This window comes from Centropristis striata, chromosome 6 (genome assembly GCF_030273125.1).
Source record: "Centropristis striata isolate RG_2023a ecotype Rhode Island chromosome 6, C.striata_1.0, whole genome shotgun sequence".
Taxonomy (NCBI): domain Eukaryota; kingdom Metazoa; phylum Chordata; class Actinopteri; order Perciformes; family Serranidae; genus Centropristis; species Centropristis striata.
In genome coordinates this window covers 22,644,366-22,662,110 of record NC_081522.1, presented here as the reverse complement: position 1 = coordinate 22,662,110, position 17,745 = coordinate 22,644,366, and the positions used below count along the sequence as shown (strand labels likewise).

General features: G+C 37.7%; 1 protein-coding gene across 1 annotated transcript in view; it reads left to right on the top strand.

Moving 5' to 3' along the window:
* wfdc1 (WAP four-disulfide core domain 1) overlaps positions 1-17,745 on the top strand; it is a 42,716-nt gene that overhangs the window by 16,251 nt on the left and 8,720 nt on the right. Inside the window, exon 2 of the mRNA XM_059334280.1 lies at positions 316-842. Coding sequence (XP_059190263.1) covers positions 747-842 — 96 coding nt within the window. The 5' untranslated portion in view covers positions 316-746. The remainder of the gene's footprint in view (positions 1-315; positions 843-17,745) is intronic.

Here is a 17,745-nt window from a genome sequence, read left to right as displayed (position 1 = left end):
AGTTAATAGTTACATTTCATGCTGACATTTTTTAAGCTAGCAAGCAGTCAGCAAGTATTTCCAAACCCCACACTTAGCGAAGCTGTTTCTTTTCCCTCCTACAATACCGCACGCAAGCAGAACATGTGAAGCAAAGCCACAGAATATAAAATATGCCATGACCGCACATTGACACAACTCTGTCAAGCTCGTATAAAGATCACCAGATGTGCAGCGAGATGCAACAAGGGGGCAAGGGGGAGGTCTCACATACACACCACCCTATCTAATGCTGTCCCTCCCTCCTTTCACCCCCCCTCCCCTCCTCGTTCCCAGAGACATGTGCGCACGCTGTGCCAGCAGACAGTTCCAGCTCTCGACAACTGATGCAAGGACAGCTGCTGTTTCTCCCTTCCCCTGCTCCCCTAACTATTCTCCTTCTTTCATTTCTTCCCTACACTGCTTCCATTCATCCCCTCTGTACTTTCCCCTTCCTTCCCTCTCCTCTGTCATTCTGCCCTGCACTTTTCCTCAGGCGGATATAAAGGCAGGTCCCGTTGGAGAGAGAGAGAGAGAGGGCTTGTGTAATCTCTGGCTGCACATGAGCACCAGAGAGTTATTGCTTCAGCTGGGAAAGGCACCACGAATGCGTAAAGGACAAACTTTGGAATCAAGAGAGGAAGAAGGAATATCTCTGAGACAGGAAGGGAGGAGAAGGGAGAAGGAGACGCAGAAATAGTTTGGAGTTGGGGTGCAGGACACGGACCATGCCGGGCTCTGTGGTGCTGCTGCTGCTGTCCCTGTTGGTCCTGTCCACAGGAAGTGATGCCAGAAGAATCAGGAAAAGAGGACTCAACCATAAGGTGGGCGGCTAACCTCACCTTTGACTTTTCTATATGTGCATGTGGAAGTGTGTTGGCTTTCTTCTTATGGCTGATTTTAGGAATATCTTCCAAAGTGGAAGTAGGTGAAAGCTCACAGTATTTACAATAGCAGCTCTGTTGCAGAGCTGGTTTCACACTGTGGGAGCAGTTTTGTGGCTGAGGTGAGAGATGATCAGGTTGACCTGCTATGAATGCTTAAATCCAGGAGTAAAAAGTAAAGTGGTTTCAAGTAACAATTTACCTTTTACCAAGTACTGTAGTTGAAGAAATAGTTGGCAAATATGTTTATTTGTTGCTGATATTTGGATGAGAGGATAAGTACTACTTTCATGACTATCTAGCTTAGCATAAAGAGATAAAAACAGCGAGCTCACTTTATCTTTCTTTCTCTCTTCTCTTCTTTCATCTTATAAAATATGGTGATTCTATTTGACATTGTGAAACAGTCGCTTTTTTTTGTTGTTTTTTTTAACATATTTGGTTGCTGTTGTCAAACAGTACTCTGTGGTTATGCTTAGGAACCAAAATGACCTGCTTAAGTTTAGGATTAAGATCAGGGTTTGCATTAAAATAACAACTTCCATATCGGTCAGGGCGATATATCGATATATTTTTAAATGTGATATGGAATTAGATCATATTGCATATATCGATATAGTCCATTTTTTCCCCTTTCTTAATATATAAATGCTGCCCTTACTAGGGTTTGTCATATTTAGTTCTTTTGTAATGTTCATTATAAATATATTTATTTCAGTAAAAGATAGGCCTATTTTATTTCATAGGCTATTTTTATCTAAGATTTTTTATTTTATTTAAATGTGCACTTTATGGAGCTTTGACTTAAAAAAAAAAAAAAGTACTCCTGTTGTTATACAGTATTCATGTTCACTGAAATAAATGGTTTCAATAAAACTACTTGTGACATATTTGACTTTGAGTGAACATTTGCTCTCACTCAAAATATCGGGATATAGTATATTGTATATCGTTATTCAGCCTAAATATATCGGATATGACTTTTGGTCCATATATGACTACTACAGTTACATATGTGGTGTAGAACGTGTATAAAGTGTTTACTTACAAAAGTAACAAGGTAACGTAAAATATAACCCTGATTCCAAAAAAAATGTAAATAAAAGACAATTGTAAATATACACTCTTGAATTCTGCATTTGATGCATTCGTTTTTTATTTACATTTTACAAAGCATCCCAACTTTGGAATCAGAGTTTGAGTAGAAGGGGTCAACGTCTTGTGTTTCTCAGTCGCCTCACTTCCTCCTTTGCCCTCGCCATAATCATGACGGCCACTAGAGGTCGCCCCCCGATGGCAATGTCAATATGGGTTGTAATACGATGGGTCTCCTGGTTTACAATTACTTTGCGAATTATAGTACATTACTTTTCATAGGTATAATTTCAAACTATGAATGAGAACAGCCTGAAAAAAAATGCTATGCTATGCTAAACTAAGCTAACTGACTGCAAAAGACACATATTTTTTTAGTCTACTACATGGCTTTGAAAAATGTAATTATTGTTTGTTTACAGATTAAGATTATGATGCATTGTTATAGACCAGAGCACCCAAAACTATATCAAGTAGTCAGAACTAGCTCAAGTTCAACCAGCTACACTAAAAGAAATGTTAATGCATTACGAATTGTAATATCCCACTTTGGACAGAATATTCTGCTCGGTACTTATGATATTACTACACTGCAAAAAAGCCAACTTGTATTTTTTGGCCTAAAACAGTGATTTAAGTTGGTAAAACTTGGAAATATACTATATAATATACTATATAATATAATATTACTGACATTTAGGGCAATAATGTAAGTTAGCACAACAAAGGAAGCTAGTTGTATGCTCAAAAACAAGTTTGTGAGTTGTTGTTACTTATATCTTTAAGTTGGGGTTCACAACAAGGGACAATAGTTCTGCTAACTCTTATTTCTTTGTTGTGAAATTCGGTCATTAGCGAAAGCTAGCGGCTAACTGATGCTAGCGGCTAACTGATGCTAGCGGCTAACTGACGCTAGCGGCTAACTGATGCTAGCGGCGCTGCTTGTTACAGCTACAAGAGTAGCCATTAGCGTATCAATGCTAACTCAAAATTGTGGTCACAACATTAGCTGACATTTCATAGCAGCGTTACAATCGTGCCAGAGAAATTCAGAGTTGAGCAAACTCAAAAACAAAACTTAAAATATTTAGTTTAATTGTCCAACTTAAAATTTTATCAAAGTTTGTTGCCTTGAAATTTTGAGTTCACCCAACTTTTCTTTTTTTTGCAGTGTGGTAATGCTGTGTGTATTTTATGGAGTATCTCTACATTGTGATTTTGCTTCCAGTAAAGGATCTTTCACCACTGGGAAAGAAACAGTTCAGGGGCAGAGCCGCTTTGATTTTGAAGCATGAAAAATCTACATGGACAGGAGAGTTTTTCAGTTTTGATGAGGAGCAGAAAGCGCAGTGTGCAACAGGTTGGAATAAGTCGCTGATTTTCAAGTTTCCATATGAGTAATTGAAGGGCACACAGGATGTGCAACTTTTGTCTGTGTGTGTTGTGTGTGTGTTTGTAGTGGATTATTGGGGCAGGAACTGAACTTGCAGACCAGGCCCCTGCTTGTTAACTCAGCTCATTGTAGCTGATTGATCATCTCTAACAAGGGCTCACTGTAGCGTGCTGCCATCTCTTTCTTTTTCCCCTCTCGTGCTTCAGTGTTCTCACTTTCTAACTGCTTTATGCCCTCATTGGCCTTTTTTTTCTTTCTCATTCGCTGCCTTTATATCTCTCTTCCCCTCTAGTCAGGCAGCTTAGGACCAGATTTAAGAAGAAAGGGGACACGTCGGACAAAAGCACCAAATTTTTTCCACATGCTCTCCATCACCATTAGTTTCAATTTTTGGTAGGAGCCACTTCATCAAGATTGCAAATTGGAGATGGCACCCATATAAAGTCTATGAGAACCAACATGTCTTCCAAGCCACTTCGAAGGTCAATTTTATTGTCAAAATCTACATTTACTGGGTCAAAGAATCATTTAAAGCTATTGAGAACATCACAAGGGGATTTTTTGATCTTTGATCTTTTATTATTTATTACATTTACAACTACAAAGATCTTTGCAATTCCAGTGTACCTTCTTGCCTGAGCACCTTGCACCACAGCCACTTGCACATTTTGTTCATTTTATCAATTTTTCAAAATACATGCACTTTATATGACCTATTTTAATAATCATCTAGTGATATTCTCAATAGCTTTAAATGATTCTTTGCCCCAGTAAATGTATATTTTGACACCAAGATTGACCTTCGAAGTGGTTTGGAAGATATATTGGTTCTCATAGATTTTATATGGCTGCCATCTCCGATCTGCAATTTTGATGAAGTGGCTCCTACCAAACATTGAAACTTATGGTGACAGAGAGCATGTGGAAAAAATGTGGTGCTTTTGTCCGGCGTGTCCCCTTTATTTAGCTCCGCCTCCTGACTACTCTCTCATATAAATCAGTTACCCTTTCGCCCTCTCTCATCCCTGTTTTCTCCTTCCCCTTGCCCATGTGCCTCTCTCAACAAACCACCCCCCATTTTCCCTCTTTCAAATCTTTTTCTCTCGTCCCCTCCTGCTCTCAGGATGGGCCAACAGCACCGTCTTGCTGGACTCTGCTTCAAAGCTGCTGTAATTGGAACATGCTGAGACGGCTGTGCAGATGGAGTTTGTCTCTTTTCTCTCTGAACCTTTTCATCTCTGCATCTTTCAATCTTTCATTTTTTTTAACCACCTCCCCCACATGCACATATACACACACACACACACACCCTCAGCCTCATTCATAACACCGGGGACATGCAGAAAGACAAATTATAGTCACTGAGTGTTTCACGTAGGAATGAAACAGTGTGTCTTGAAAGGAAAATTGGTGAAGAAGTAAAACAATCTCAAGGCCACCAGCATGCTCACTACCTGTTTTAGCATTCATGTGAAACATTTCACCAGATTTATTTATCTAAATCAGCTATTCTCAACCTTGGGGTCGGGACCCCAATTGGGGTCGCGAGATGGTTTCTGGGGGTCGCCAAATCATTTTGGAAGTCAGCTCTGTCTCCACTGTGTTACAGTGTTCATGTGTTAATGTGTTTTTGGTCACATAATGTCTTTTTTTTAGTAATTTTGTGTTTGTTTTGACATTCTGTGGTCAATTTGTGTCTTTTTTGGTAATTTTGTGTCTTTTTTTAGTCATTTTGTGGGTTTTTTGGGTTATTTTGTTTGTTTTTTGGGTCAATTTGTGTCTTTTTAGGTCAATTTGTGTCTTTTTTGATCATTTTGTGTCTTTTTTGGTCATTTTGTGTCTTTTTTGATCATTTTGTGGTCAATTTGTGCCTTTTTTGGTCATTTTGTTTCCTTTTTTTGGTCATTTTGTTTATTTTTTGGGTGATCTGAACACATGGACAACATGCATGTTAAATTGGGGGTCGCGACTCAAAAAGGTTGAGAACTACTGATCTAAATGAATACTATTTTTATTTTTTAAGAAAATATGTGAAGACATTGCAGTAGATTAGTAGATTAGAAATTCATTATCAAAATGCAAGCAGCCAATCCTGACATGCATTGTGCAATCTACACTACACACCAATTCATAAAAAAATGTGTTTTCATTTTTTTTCTTTGCATGTACAGTACTGCCTGTTTTAGGCAGGTGTGAAAAAATGCCTAGAAGAATTGATGCTGGTTTGAAGGCAAAAAGTGGTCACACCAAATATTGATTTTTCTTCTGTTTGCTCACTTTGCATTTTGTAAATTGATAAAATTAAACTATTAACATTTCTATTTTTGAAAGCATTCTTGTTTAACCTTTAATAGGGCACTCATTGAAATACTTGCAAATTCCAAATTTCAACCCTAGACAATATTGGAGGATATTACATACTGCCAGAATGTGTAAAAAAAACAAACATACGGACCCAGGGGAGGGGGGTAATATTTTGAGAAATAAATTTATGAGATTAAAGTGGCAAATCTACGAGAAAAAATGCGCAGATTTATGAGATTTAAAGTGGTGAATCTGCGAGAAAAAAGCTTTTTTTCTCGTAAATCTGTGACTTTTTTCCACACAGATTTGCCACTTTAAATCTCTTAAATCTGCAACTTTTTTTCTTGTATATTTGCCACTTTAAATCTCTTAAATCTGCAACTTTTTTTCTTGTAGATTTGCCACTTTAAATCTCTTAAATCTGCAACTTTTTTCTTGTAGATTTGCCACTTTAAATCTCTTAAAACTGCAACTTTTTTCTTGTAGATTTGCCACTTTAAATCTCTTAAATCTGCACCTTTTTTCTTGTAGATTTGCCACTTTAAATCTCTAAAATCTGCAACTTTTTTTCGCACAGATTTGCCACTTTAAATCTCTTAAATCTGCAACTTTTTTTCTTGTAGATTTGCCTTTTTAATCAAGTAAATTTGCAACTTTTTACTTTGCAACTTTATTTAGTTACCAAATACAGTTCTTCGCCCAATAAAGGGTTAACAGCATTGTTCACAGTGCAGACCTGTGCTTAACTTCCTTTATGTGACATATGAAAAGTTTTTACTAGAAAGGTGTTTCTTTGACCTCTGGGTGAGATTGTCCTGGAGATCAGAGTCATGCCCTCACTTATCTCAACCTCCCCTCCAACAAAGTTCAAAGGTCACCAGTAGCACTTTTCCAATTTCCTCTTAGTGTTTGAAGGGGGATGGCATGTAATAAGGGTTTGGAGGTAGAAGAAACAGGCGTGAGAGTGTAACTTGCTATCAAACGTTTGATGGGTAGATACGGAGCAGATTATTAAGTCTCATACAGTCATAACACAGTCTGGCTCACACACCTGTCAGGACATGTCTGCCAGCATGAAAGGTGTCTGCGGCTACCACCGTAGATCTTTACAGTTTCATTTTTTGAATGTGTTGTGGCTTCTGGCAGCACCTGGTATTAGGACAGGGGCCCTGCAGATGCTCAGAAATGTGTCCTTCATGTTCTAGGGCCTGGGGCCGCGACCTAAAACAAAACAGATCCACACACTGCTTGTTCACTGATGGAAATTTGTAACTTTTTTAGGACTTAATGTTTTGTAAAGATAAGATTCTCCCTAATATATACTGTCTTTATTGTCTTTTATAGGCAAGGCAAGTTTATTTGTATAGCACCTTTCAACAACAGGACAATTCAAAGTGCTTTACACAAAACATTAAAAGCATTACAAAGAGACATATATAGAATGACATTCTAAAGTAAAATTAAGCAGATAAAAGACTAAAAACAAGCAGATAAAATGTTTAGGAAACGAGAGGAGTCCCTTAATCTGTCCGGGTGCTCTACACTGTAATAAATTATTCTGTAGTCATTTCATTTCACTTAATATATTTGATAAAATGTATAAAATCTAAATGTGTCCTTGATTTTGAGGCAGTTGTTTAAGTAACTTTAATATAAAATGTTTGAGATAGAATCTACTTAATTTGATCACATTAAATATAATCTTTATGTGTATGTAATTCTAAATCAAGAGAATTTTGAATGAATCCAACACAATAGAATTAGTCCGTTTTTAATTGACAGGCATTTCCGGTTAAGTTGTTATTAACTCAACTTGTAACATAGTTAGATTTAATAAATAAAATTGCATGCAATCTGTTGCCTCAATTTTATTGAGTAGATATTGTTATCTTTCTTTACAGTGTAGCCTCTTTAGGAAAAAGCAGCATCTCTAAACTGCAGTTTTCTGGGAGTTTGTTCCAGAGATGTGGAGCATAAAAACTCAACACTACCTCTCCATGTTTAGTTCAGAAGTGTAAAAAAATACAAAAGAATATTCAAATATTATTTTTTAAAATTAAAAGCGAGCTGATAAAAGTCACAGTGCAGTAAAGGCAGTTATACTGCTTTGAACAGTTTTCTTTTGAATATATGTCACAAAGGATTAGCAAAATTATCACATTCTGTTTTAATTAACGTTTTAATTAACGTTTAGACAGTTACAAATTTGTTGGAATCAAGGTTAATGCAAGAATAAAACAAGAGGTTCAGGTCATGACATAAATTGTGATTGACAATTTGGTCTCAATAGTTGAGAATCAGTTTGATGTTGTGGAAGTTTACATTTTTACTACTAAGTGCAAGAAATGTATAATTAATCAGTTCAGTCATAGTTTGTGGCCTTTAAGACTGAAAGATGTCCTGAGAGAACATGACTAGAAAGCATTAGCTGCTTAAAGGTCACACCAGCATTTAAAATGACAAAATATCATTTGAATGAGATCAAATCACTGATATGAGTGCAGGAGCAAAGTAAGTTTCAGACTTTTTTTACACCAACTTCAGCTTTGAAGTTTTGAACTTTTAAAAAAAATGACCAAGGGCAATCTGTCTCGACAGTTCTGGACTTTGAGTTTATGTGGAGCCGGAAGGTGTCAGTTTATTAGCTGCGTTGACCCATTCAGTTTTATTTAACATCCTGTGCAGGACTTTACAGACTGAGTTGATATAGCAACTTAGTTATCTTGAGAGTTTCCTTATATTGGAGGTGTGAAAATGGCATTAATGTAGAAGCAGAATATTTTTTTCGTGTAAGTTTTGAGTGTGTGGCTTTTTGTAATAGATGGAGGTTATTGTAGTCACTCAGTCATCCAGTTTACCAGAAGCTCTGTGAACTGGTGTGTGCAGCTGTAAGCAGGTCTAATCCCAGTCAGATGATGTGAGCCTGCTGGTCAGAAGCGCATTATTGGACTAGCACTGAAGTAGATCAGGCATTTCCACATTAACTGCTACTTCACTTTATTCATAAGGAGCCTCTGATGGACCAGACATTCTTTTTATTTAGCAACAGATTGTAAAGCATCACCAACAACACAGACAATTTAGAGCAAGTCTGAGACCGCAGACATGTTTGTATCAATAACTCTGCTTACCAAATGTATAAAATATATACTGCAAAAAAAAGAAAAGTTGGGTGAACTCAAAATTTCAAGGCAATAAACTTCGAAAAAATTTTAAGTTGGACAATTAAACTAAATATTTTAAGTTTTGTTTTTGCGTTTGCTTAACTATGAATTCAGATTTTTATCAACTCAACTGTAAGTTGTACTAACTTATAATTTTACATTATAAGTTATAATAACTTTTAATCCTTACTTTTGCTAACTTCTGCAATGTGCTGAATTGGCACGACTGTAACGCTGCTATGAAATGTCAGCTAATGTTGTGACCACAATTTTGAGTTAGCATTGATACGCTAATGGCTACTCTTGTAGCTGTAACAAGCAGCACCGCTAGAGTCAGTTAGCCGCTAGCGTCAGTTAGCCGCTAGCATCAGTTAGCCGCTAGCTTTCGCTAATGACAGAATTTCACAACAAAGAAATAAGAGTTAGCAGATATTGTCCCTTGTTTTGAACCCCAACTTAAAGATATAAGTAACAACAACTCACCAACTCATTTTTGAGCAGACAACTGGCTTCCTTTGTTGTGCTAACTTACATTATTGCCCTAAATGTCATTAATTTATATTTCCAAGTTTTACCAACTTAAATCACTGTTTTAGGCCAAAAAATACAAGTTGGCTTTTTTGCAGTGTGCAGCGGCACTACAAATGGACGACAGAGGAGTAAAAACAGTAGATGACTTGAGGGAGACTTCTGTCATGAACGTCAGGCTGTGACTGACAGGTAGCAGACGCTGTTACAGACTGTTTTCCCAACACTAATTAGCTGCATTCACAGTTGGTTTACCTCCATCCTGTCGTGTAAGCCACGCCTCATAGGGGTTCAATCTGTTCGTCTGGACTTCAAGGTCAGACATCACAGCTCTGCAGTATGTTCACAGTTCAAGGACTGCTCTTTTTCCAGCTGTGCATCTACCTGTTTGTCTGTCAGCATGTCTCCCAATCGCTCATTGAAACGCTCATCTCCGACTGATTTACAGGCTGTCTTTTTGCCTCACACATTAGCGTGCTGTGTCTCCATCTATCCACACATCTGTCTGTCTGTTGTCAAACGGACTGCTGCTATAGAGACAGGAAATGAGTCCTGACAACCAGATGTGTGCTGTGGGCTACTTCATTTAGTAGACATGGGAGATCTGGCACATTTGAGGTGACACTTGACACTCAATGTTTTTTTGTTCATGCATATGTGTGCATAACCATGACCCTGCAGTTGTGTATGTCTGAGACTGAATGTGTGTTAGTGTGCATGTATTTTTGCACAAAGGAAGCTGAAAATCTCAGTATCTGTCTGAGATCTCTGCGTGGAACCATGAACTGCCTGATCTCAGTACAGTAATGGAGCCAGACAGGGTCTCCAGTGGCTTCACCCCACAAACTCCCCATAAACCACACTGCAAGAGCACTAAAAAAAGAGAGACAGAGAAAAGACAGGCTGAACAAGAGCAGTTTGAGATCAATCATTACAGCCACCCTCATGCCACAGCAAAGAGATCAAGGAGAAAGACGAAAACACAAGAGGAAGAGAGATAGAGAGAGTGTGTCAGACAGACAGAGAAGGGGGAAAACATGCCCACAGATAGACATGAACATCCCACACGGGCCCGCTGGCAGTGTCTCCACAGGAGAGCAGACAGGAGTGTAAATAAACATGGTGGAACATCAGAGAGATGTGCGCGGGATTGTGTGATAATGCTCAGGATGTCGAGCATGGCGGCCCTGCTGGCATACAAAAACATGACGGCACAAAAGAAGTCCTAGGAGTGAAGCAGTAAGAGCAGAGGGACATGCAGGCCACAGAAAAAGTATGTTAGAAGTAGTTTATTTAGTGTTGGCAAGGCTCAGAGACACACACAGTAAACACATGTTAACCCTTTATCAGGCAAAGAACTATATTTGGTAACTTCAGGTAATATTTCGAGAAAAAAGTTGCAAATTTACTAGGTTAAAGTGGCAAATCTACAAGAAAAAAAAGTCGCAGATTTAAGAAATTTAAAGTGGCAAATCTGCGCGAAAAAAGTTGCAGATTTACAAGAAAAAAGTGGGAAAAAAGCAACTTTTTTTCTCCCAGATTCACCACTTTAACCCTTAATAGGGCACTCATTGAAATAATTGCAAATTCCAAATTTCAACCCTAGAGAATATTGGAGGATATTACATACAGCCAGAATGTGTAAAAAAAAAACATACGGACCCGGGGGAGGGAGTAATATTTTGAGAAATAAATTTACAAGATTAAAGTGGCAAATCTACGAGAAAAAATGCGCAGATTTATGAGATTTAAAGTGGTGAATCTGCAAGAAAAAAGCTTTTTTTCTCATAAATCTGTGACTTTTTTCCACACAGATTTGCCACTTTAAATCTCTTAAATCTGCAACTTTTTTTCTTGTAGATTTGCCACTTTAATCAAGTAAATTTGCAACTTTTTTCTTGAAATATTTGTATTCTTTATTTTGGATATCCGCTGAAGTTACCAAATACAGTTCTTCACCCAATAAAGGGTTAACAGCATTATTGTGCATTGTTCCAACTTTTTCCTCGTAAATCTGCAACTTTTTTCGCACAGATTTGCCACTTTAAATCTCTTAAATCTGCACCTTTTTTTCTAGTAAATTTGCCACTTTAATCTAGTAAATTTGCTACTTTTTTCTCTAAATATTACCTGAAGTTACCAAATATAGTTCTTTGCCTGATGAAGGGTTAAAGAATGAATGGCTTCCCCAGTGTACAGTATTCATGTGTACAAGCATACTCACTCCTTACACACTTTACAAACGCAGTCACATAAACAGGAAGGGCACACTTGACCTTTTGTAGGAGACGTTTGCAGGAGCAGATCGGATATGAGACAATGGGAGTAAGGGCAGTCGTCATTATGTCATTATCCAATCACAGCAAACTTTGTAGTCCTCATTCATACATCTGATTGTACCGGGAGACGTTGTGAATCAGACCTGTTGTGTAAAGGAAGCATGTACAAACAGAGGTAACTGTAAAATTTGCATTCAAGTGATTAAGGTTGGGCGTTTTTTTTTTTAGGTTTTTGAGATCAGTGTCAATACAATATCTGCATTTTAGTACTAAAAACATTTTAATAATATATATTTTTTAATTGCAATAAAGACTATGAAACATTTATATTAATAAAATGCAAAATGCATAGAAATATTAACTCCAATTTTACACATGTTAAGTCTGTTTACAAGACTTGGGAATCATTGCTAAAAAAAAAAAGTTGTAAAAACCCCATTGAGGCTCCAGAGGAAGCTCTTTGAAGTTGGATGAATTACCTCAAATTATGTCACTAGGGGCTGAAGAAGTTTGAAAATGAGAGAAATCTGGGCATGTGGGGTTAGAGCCCCAGACCTCACCGACTCAACAGTTTGAGGCCACATTAACCGATATTGTCGGCAGCCAAGTTGTATTGTGGGTACAATACTAATCTCCGGTTCTGTTGAATATATTTTTGAAATTGTCCGACAATATCTCACATTGTTGTTAGAGTGCAACGCTCAGATGGAGGACTATTTTCCAGACAAAGCAGCTTTATAAGAACTTTCCACTTTATGCTGATAACATGCACACTGCAAAAAAAGAAAAGTTGGGTGAACTCAAAATTTCAAGGCAACAAACTTCGATCAAATTTTAAGTTGGACAATTAAACTAAATATTTTAAGTTTTGTTTTTGAGTTTGCACAACTCTGAATTCAGAATTTTGAACTTATGATTTTACATTGTAATAACTTTTAATCCTTACTTCTCCGATGTGCTGAATTGGCACGATTGTAACGCCGCTATGAATGTCAGCTAATGTTGTGACCACAATTTTGAGTTAGCATTGATACGCTAATGGCTACTCTTGTAGCTGTAATAGGCATCGCCGCTAGCATCAGTTAGCTGCTAGCTTTCGCTAATGACCAAATTTCCCCGCTTTCCCGCATTTCACAACAAAGAAATAAGAGTTATCAGAACTATTGTCCCTTGTTGTGAACCCCAACTTAAAGATATAAGTAACAACAACTCACAAACTTGTTTTTGAGCAGACAACTGGCTTCCTTTGTTGTGCTAACTTATATTATTGCCCTAAATGTCAATCATTTATATTTCCAAGTTTTACCAACTTAAATCACTGTTTTAGGCCAAAAAATACAAGTTGGCTTTTTTTGCAGTGCAGTTTAAGGCAAAAACAACAGTGGAAACAGTGGAAAACTGAGACTCTTGTGGATTCAATGAGCCCAGTTTTCTTCATGAGGGATAATGTTAGTCATCAGTAGTAGCCAGTTCATTGCAGTGATGGCATTTCTTGAGTCTGGACCTCAGTGTATAAAATGAGCTGCAGTGACCTCTAGGATAATCACAACTCAAGAAACTTTACAACCACAAACTAGAGACCTGGAGCATTCAGGATGTGCAGCTTTCCTTGGTATATTGACAATAAGGGGGTTTCTCAGCAGTTTGAAGAACAGAAGTGCTCGTCATCCCATCGCTGGGCTAATCACTGTTCAGTACCATAGATACTCTCTCTCTCCCCCCCTCTCTCTCTCTCTCTCTCTCTCTCTCTCTCTCTCTCTCTGATATTCCAGTCATTCTTTTATTTGGCAGCAGAGAGATTTTCCACATTATATCATCACAAAGCACAGAGAGGAAATTCATAGCAAATCCAGTCTGAGCATGTGAAGCTTCAGACTTGTTTGTTTATTCACTCTGCAAAGAGATAAAGTCTTCTAACTTTGAAAAATCGTCTTGAATTTCCTACATTGATTCATCAGTGAGACACAGAATAACATGAGGTCTCACTTAGAGTTTCTGACGACCTGATCGTTGTTAGTCCAACATTCACTTTAATTTTAGCTCTGTTTTAGTCTCCACCAACTACTGATATATTGAAAATATTTGGCTCTTTAGCTGCTAAATGCTTCACACTGCCTGTTCTAGTTAGGTTCTTACATTGTCACTTCTGCTAATCAGGGGTTTTTTTGTTACCAAAAGAGCTGTCTGCTATATCTGGGAATGATACAGAAGAGATCAGCAAGAATAAATCAAAACTGTCAAGGCTCCTGAAACCAAAGCAATCATGCTGAAAGATGCTAAAAAGCTCCGTAGAGTTGAGGGGAACTGTAGCGTCAGGTGATAATTCTTTGAATATTTGTTATTGTAAGTGGCACCTTTATAAGACATAGTCATTTGAACAATTCTTACTATGAATTTGTTGATTAGAGCAGCTTAAAATAGGATATATCTAATCAAAGCAAACTATAGATGCTACTTCTCTGATGCAAATAGATGAAAACTGTGTCATTCATCTTTCCACAAGTTTTTCAACTGGAAGGAGCAAAGTAAAAGCATGATCCTCCCTCATAGCATAGCCCGATCCAATTAATTCAGAAAACAAGCATTTAAAAGTGGATGGCTGAAAAGTTGTGGACAAAACAAACATGACAAAGCAGAAATTCAGACTTTTTACAAATTGGCATCATGATGTTATTATTTTGGCATCACTGTGATCTGCTTATTGTAATTAAATCACAGCAAAATATGTTTATTTTGGATTAATAACACTGTAGTAGTGGCAGTCATCCAGAAGCAGTTCCAGGAGAAGCTTCTAAATGATCTTATGAAGCCAGACATGACAGAATTTTGTTTCCCAATGTATATGGGACTTTCACAGTGGGTACAGAGCAGCAACAGGGGTTATTTCAGCCATAACAGAAATAAATGGGGAATATAAACATTGTTGGTGTTTACACTGGCACATCTTGCTTGAGTAATGAAAATAAACATAAATGATCCTGCGATGGAACAAGTGCAATGCAAGGTGAAAATCTTAGCCGGGAGTGTGCAGCTTTCCGAGGTATATTGACAATAAGGAGGTTTCTTAGCAACAGAAGTGCTCGTCATCCAATTGCTGAAAACACAGAAATCTCCAAAATGACCAAAGTTTTTGAACCCAAATCTCAGCCTGGATTCTTCTATGTTGTTCCAAAGGTCTTGGCATATTGATGTTATTTCTGACCATTTTTATCCATTCTCGATTGAATAAAATTGCATTATTGAGCACCAAATGTGTGTAGCAAATGGTATCGACCCGAATTATTGCTCCAACAACTTATTTGGACACCGTTGAACATGGACTGGACTTTAGAAAGCGTACCCTAATGTTATGACACTTTATTCACCCTAATAGGTTTCAAAAAATAAATAAATAAATAATTAATTCATTAAGTCATTTTGTATTAGATATTTTTGACCAGAACAACTTGACACACATTAATCTTCAGGTTCACAGCATTCAGATGATGTAACCACTTCTATGTGGCATTTATTGTTGACCTGCTATCTCCCCCTAAACATCCACTGCCCACAACTACCAAAAAGGTCATTGAATAATAAGAGCCTACACTGCAAAAAAGCCAACTTGTATTTTTTGGCCTTAAACAGTGATTTAAGTTGGTAAAACTTGGAAATTGTGTAAGTTAGCACAACAAAGGAGGCCAGTTGTCTGCCCAAAAACAAGTTTGTGAGTTGTTGTTACTTATATCTTTAAGTTTGGGTTCAAAACAAGAGACAATAGTTCTGATAACTCTTATTTCTTTGTTGTGAAATGCGGGAAAGCAGTGAAATTCATTAGCGAAAGCTAGCGGCTAACTGATGCTAGCGGCGCTGCTACAGCTACAAGAGTAGCCATTAGCGTATCAATGCTAACTCAAAGTTGTGGTCGCAACATTAGCTGACATTTCATGGCGGCGTTACAATCGTGCCAATTCAGCACATTGCAGAAGTTAGCAGAAGTAAGGATTAAAAGTTATTACAATGTAAAATTATAAGTTAGTACAACTTACAGTTGAGTTGACAAAAAAATCTGAATTCAGAGTTGAGCAAACTCAAAAACAAAACTAAAAAAAAATATTTAGTTTAATTGTCCAACTTAAAATTGTATCGAATTTTGTTGCTTTGAAATTTTGAGTTCACCCAACTTTTCTTTTTTTTGCAGTGTACAGTAATATGCAGGAGCTCAAAATAACTTTTTACAAGCTCTGACTATAGGAGCCACACATTGTTCCCTTCATCCCTCCGTGGTGTGAGTCCCCCTCTGTCCCACCCCCACAGAACCGTACGCCCACTGAGCTTTCAGCTGCCAGAACAAATTAATGTGTGTTTAAAGTGAGCACACATACACTGTGTGTGATACCGCCATCAGCGCCAAACATTTGCTTTCGTTTTTCCGGTTGGTTTGTAAGCGCGTTCAGTAAGCCTGCCAAATAAACAGCGCAGTTTTAATGACCGTGTGCAACCCACAAGCTGATTATCTAATTACTAATCTAGTGTAGAGAAAAACACCCATCTTCCACTCTCTCTCTCTCTGGAGCAGCATCACAAATGAAATGAATGACTGAGACTGGAAAGAGAAATTCACCCACACAGCTGAAAAGACATACATTCAGAAAAACTGAAATCCAGGTTTTGCTTGTTTTTGCTTAACAGCATCTATTCTCGTGATAAACAGCTCTGCAGGAATAAGATTTGAGGCACAGCCATAATAGCAGTGTAACAAAGGATTAGACAACCAACCAGCTAACTTCAAAGAGTTTAAAGATAACCACCTAGCATCCCACTGATGGCCTATAATAAAAACTATACTTAAATTGTTTAAATTGTTATGTTCTTCATTGGTTGCTTTGGATGTTGGAGGAAAAAAAGCAGTGTTTCTCATTGCTATTCACAGCAGAAAGGAGTGGAATGAACTGGAAACTTGATCACACTGTCGCTGGTTAAACAAAAGCAAATAGAGTGTATGAGAAACTATGAGAGTTGGGGTTTAGTCAAGGGCAGCTGTGCTTCTTGGGATTTTATGGTAATATTTCCCATGTGTACAAAACCCATAACAATGAGAAGCTGCTGATCCTGTGGCACAAAACGTGTGATATTTGATGCCAACAGTGTGAAAGCATAAGATCCCACAAATTAAGTCCAGCCCAATAAGCAGGAATCAATAAAAAGCAGCAGCTTGGTAAAAAAAAAACTATTAAACCACAGAGACCATGGCTGTGATACAGATCTCTTTATGTTAGCCCCTGCAAAGCGTGCAAGAGCAGATCTTCTCAGCAACAGTGGAAAGTGTGTGCATTGCTGTTTGCGTACACATGCATGTGTGCACGTAGGCCTAAACCTAATATTGCTAAAGCGAAGTGTGTGTAGTGTGTCTAAGTCTGGCTCAGGGTCCTGTGGCCTACTTTTTCCCTCTCAGAAGTGTTTGTTCCCACAGAGAATCACCTTCCCAATCCAGGTCAAGACGTTAGCAGGCAGGCATGCACACTGAGGCCAAAACTTCAGTGTGTTTGCTGCTGTAGCTGTGCTGTGCAGAGCCATTGCTGCCCTCTGGTGGAAAAAAAAGAAAGTAACATTCATGTGCAGTCCTACAACCACACAGTATGAACATCCAGTTAACCCTTTATCAGGCGAAGAACTATATTTGGTAACTTCAGTGGATATCAAAATGGGGTTGAGAAAAAAGTTGCAAATTTACTAGATTAAAGTGGCAAATCTACAAGAAAAAACGTCGCAGATTTAAGAGATTTAAAGTGAAGAAGAAATAAAACAATCTTCAAACGTGAAACACTTCAAAATCAAATGTGAAAAGCATGTCTTCACACGATATAGGGATGAAAACGGATGTGTAAAATGACAGTAGGTAGTTATTGTTGACGTTTTATTTTTCAAATGTGTTACTATTTTTTCTTTTTTGTGTGTTATTGTTGTTAAAGTGGTGAATCTGTGTGAAAAAAGTTGCAGATTTACGACATTTAAAGTGGTGAATCTGCGACAAAAGTTGCTTTTTTTCCCACTTCTTTCTCATAAATCTGTGACTTTTTTCCATGCAGATTTGCTACTTT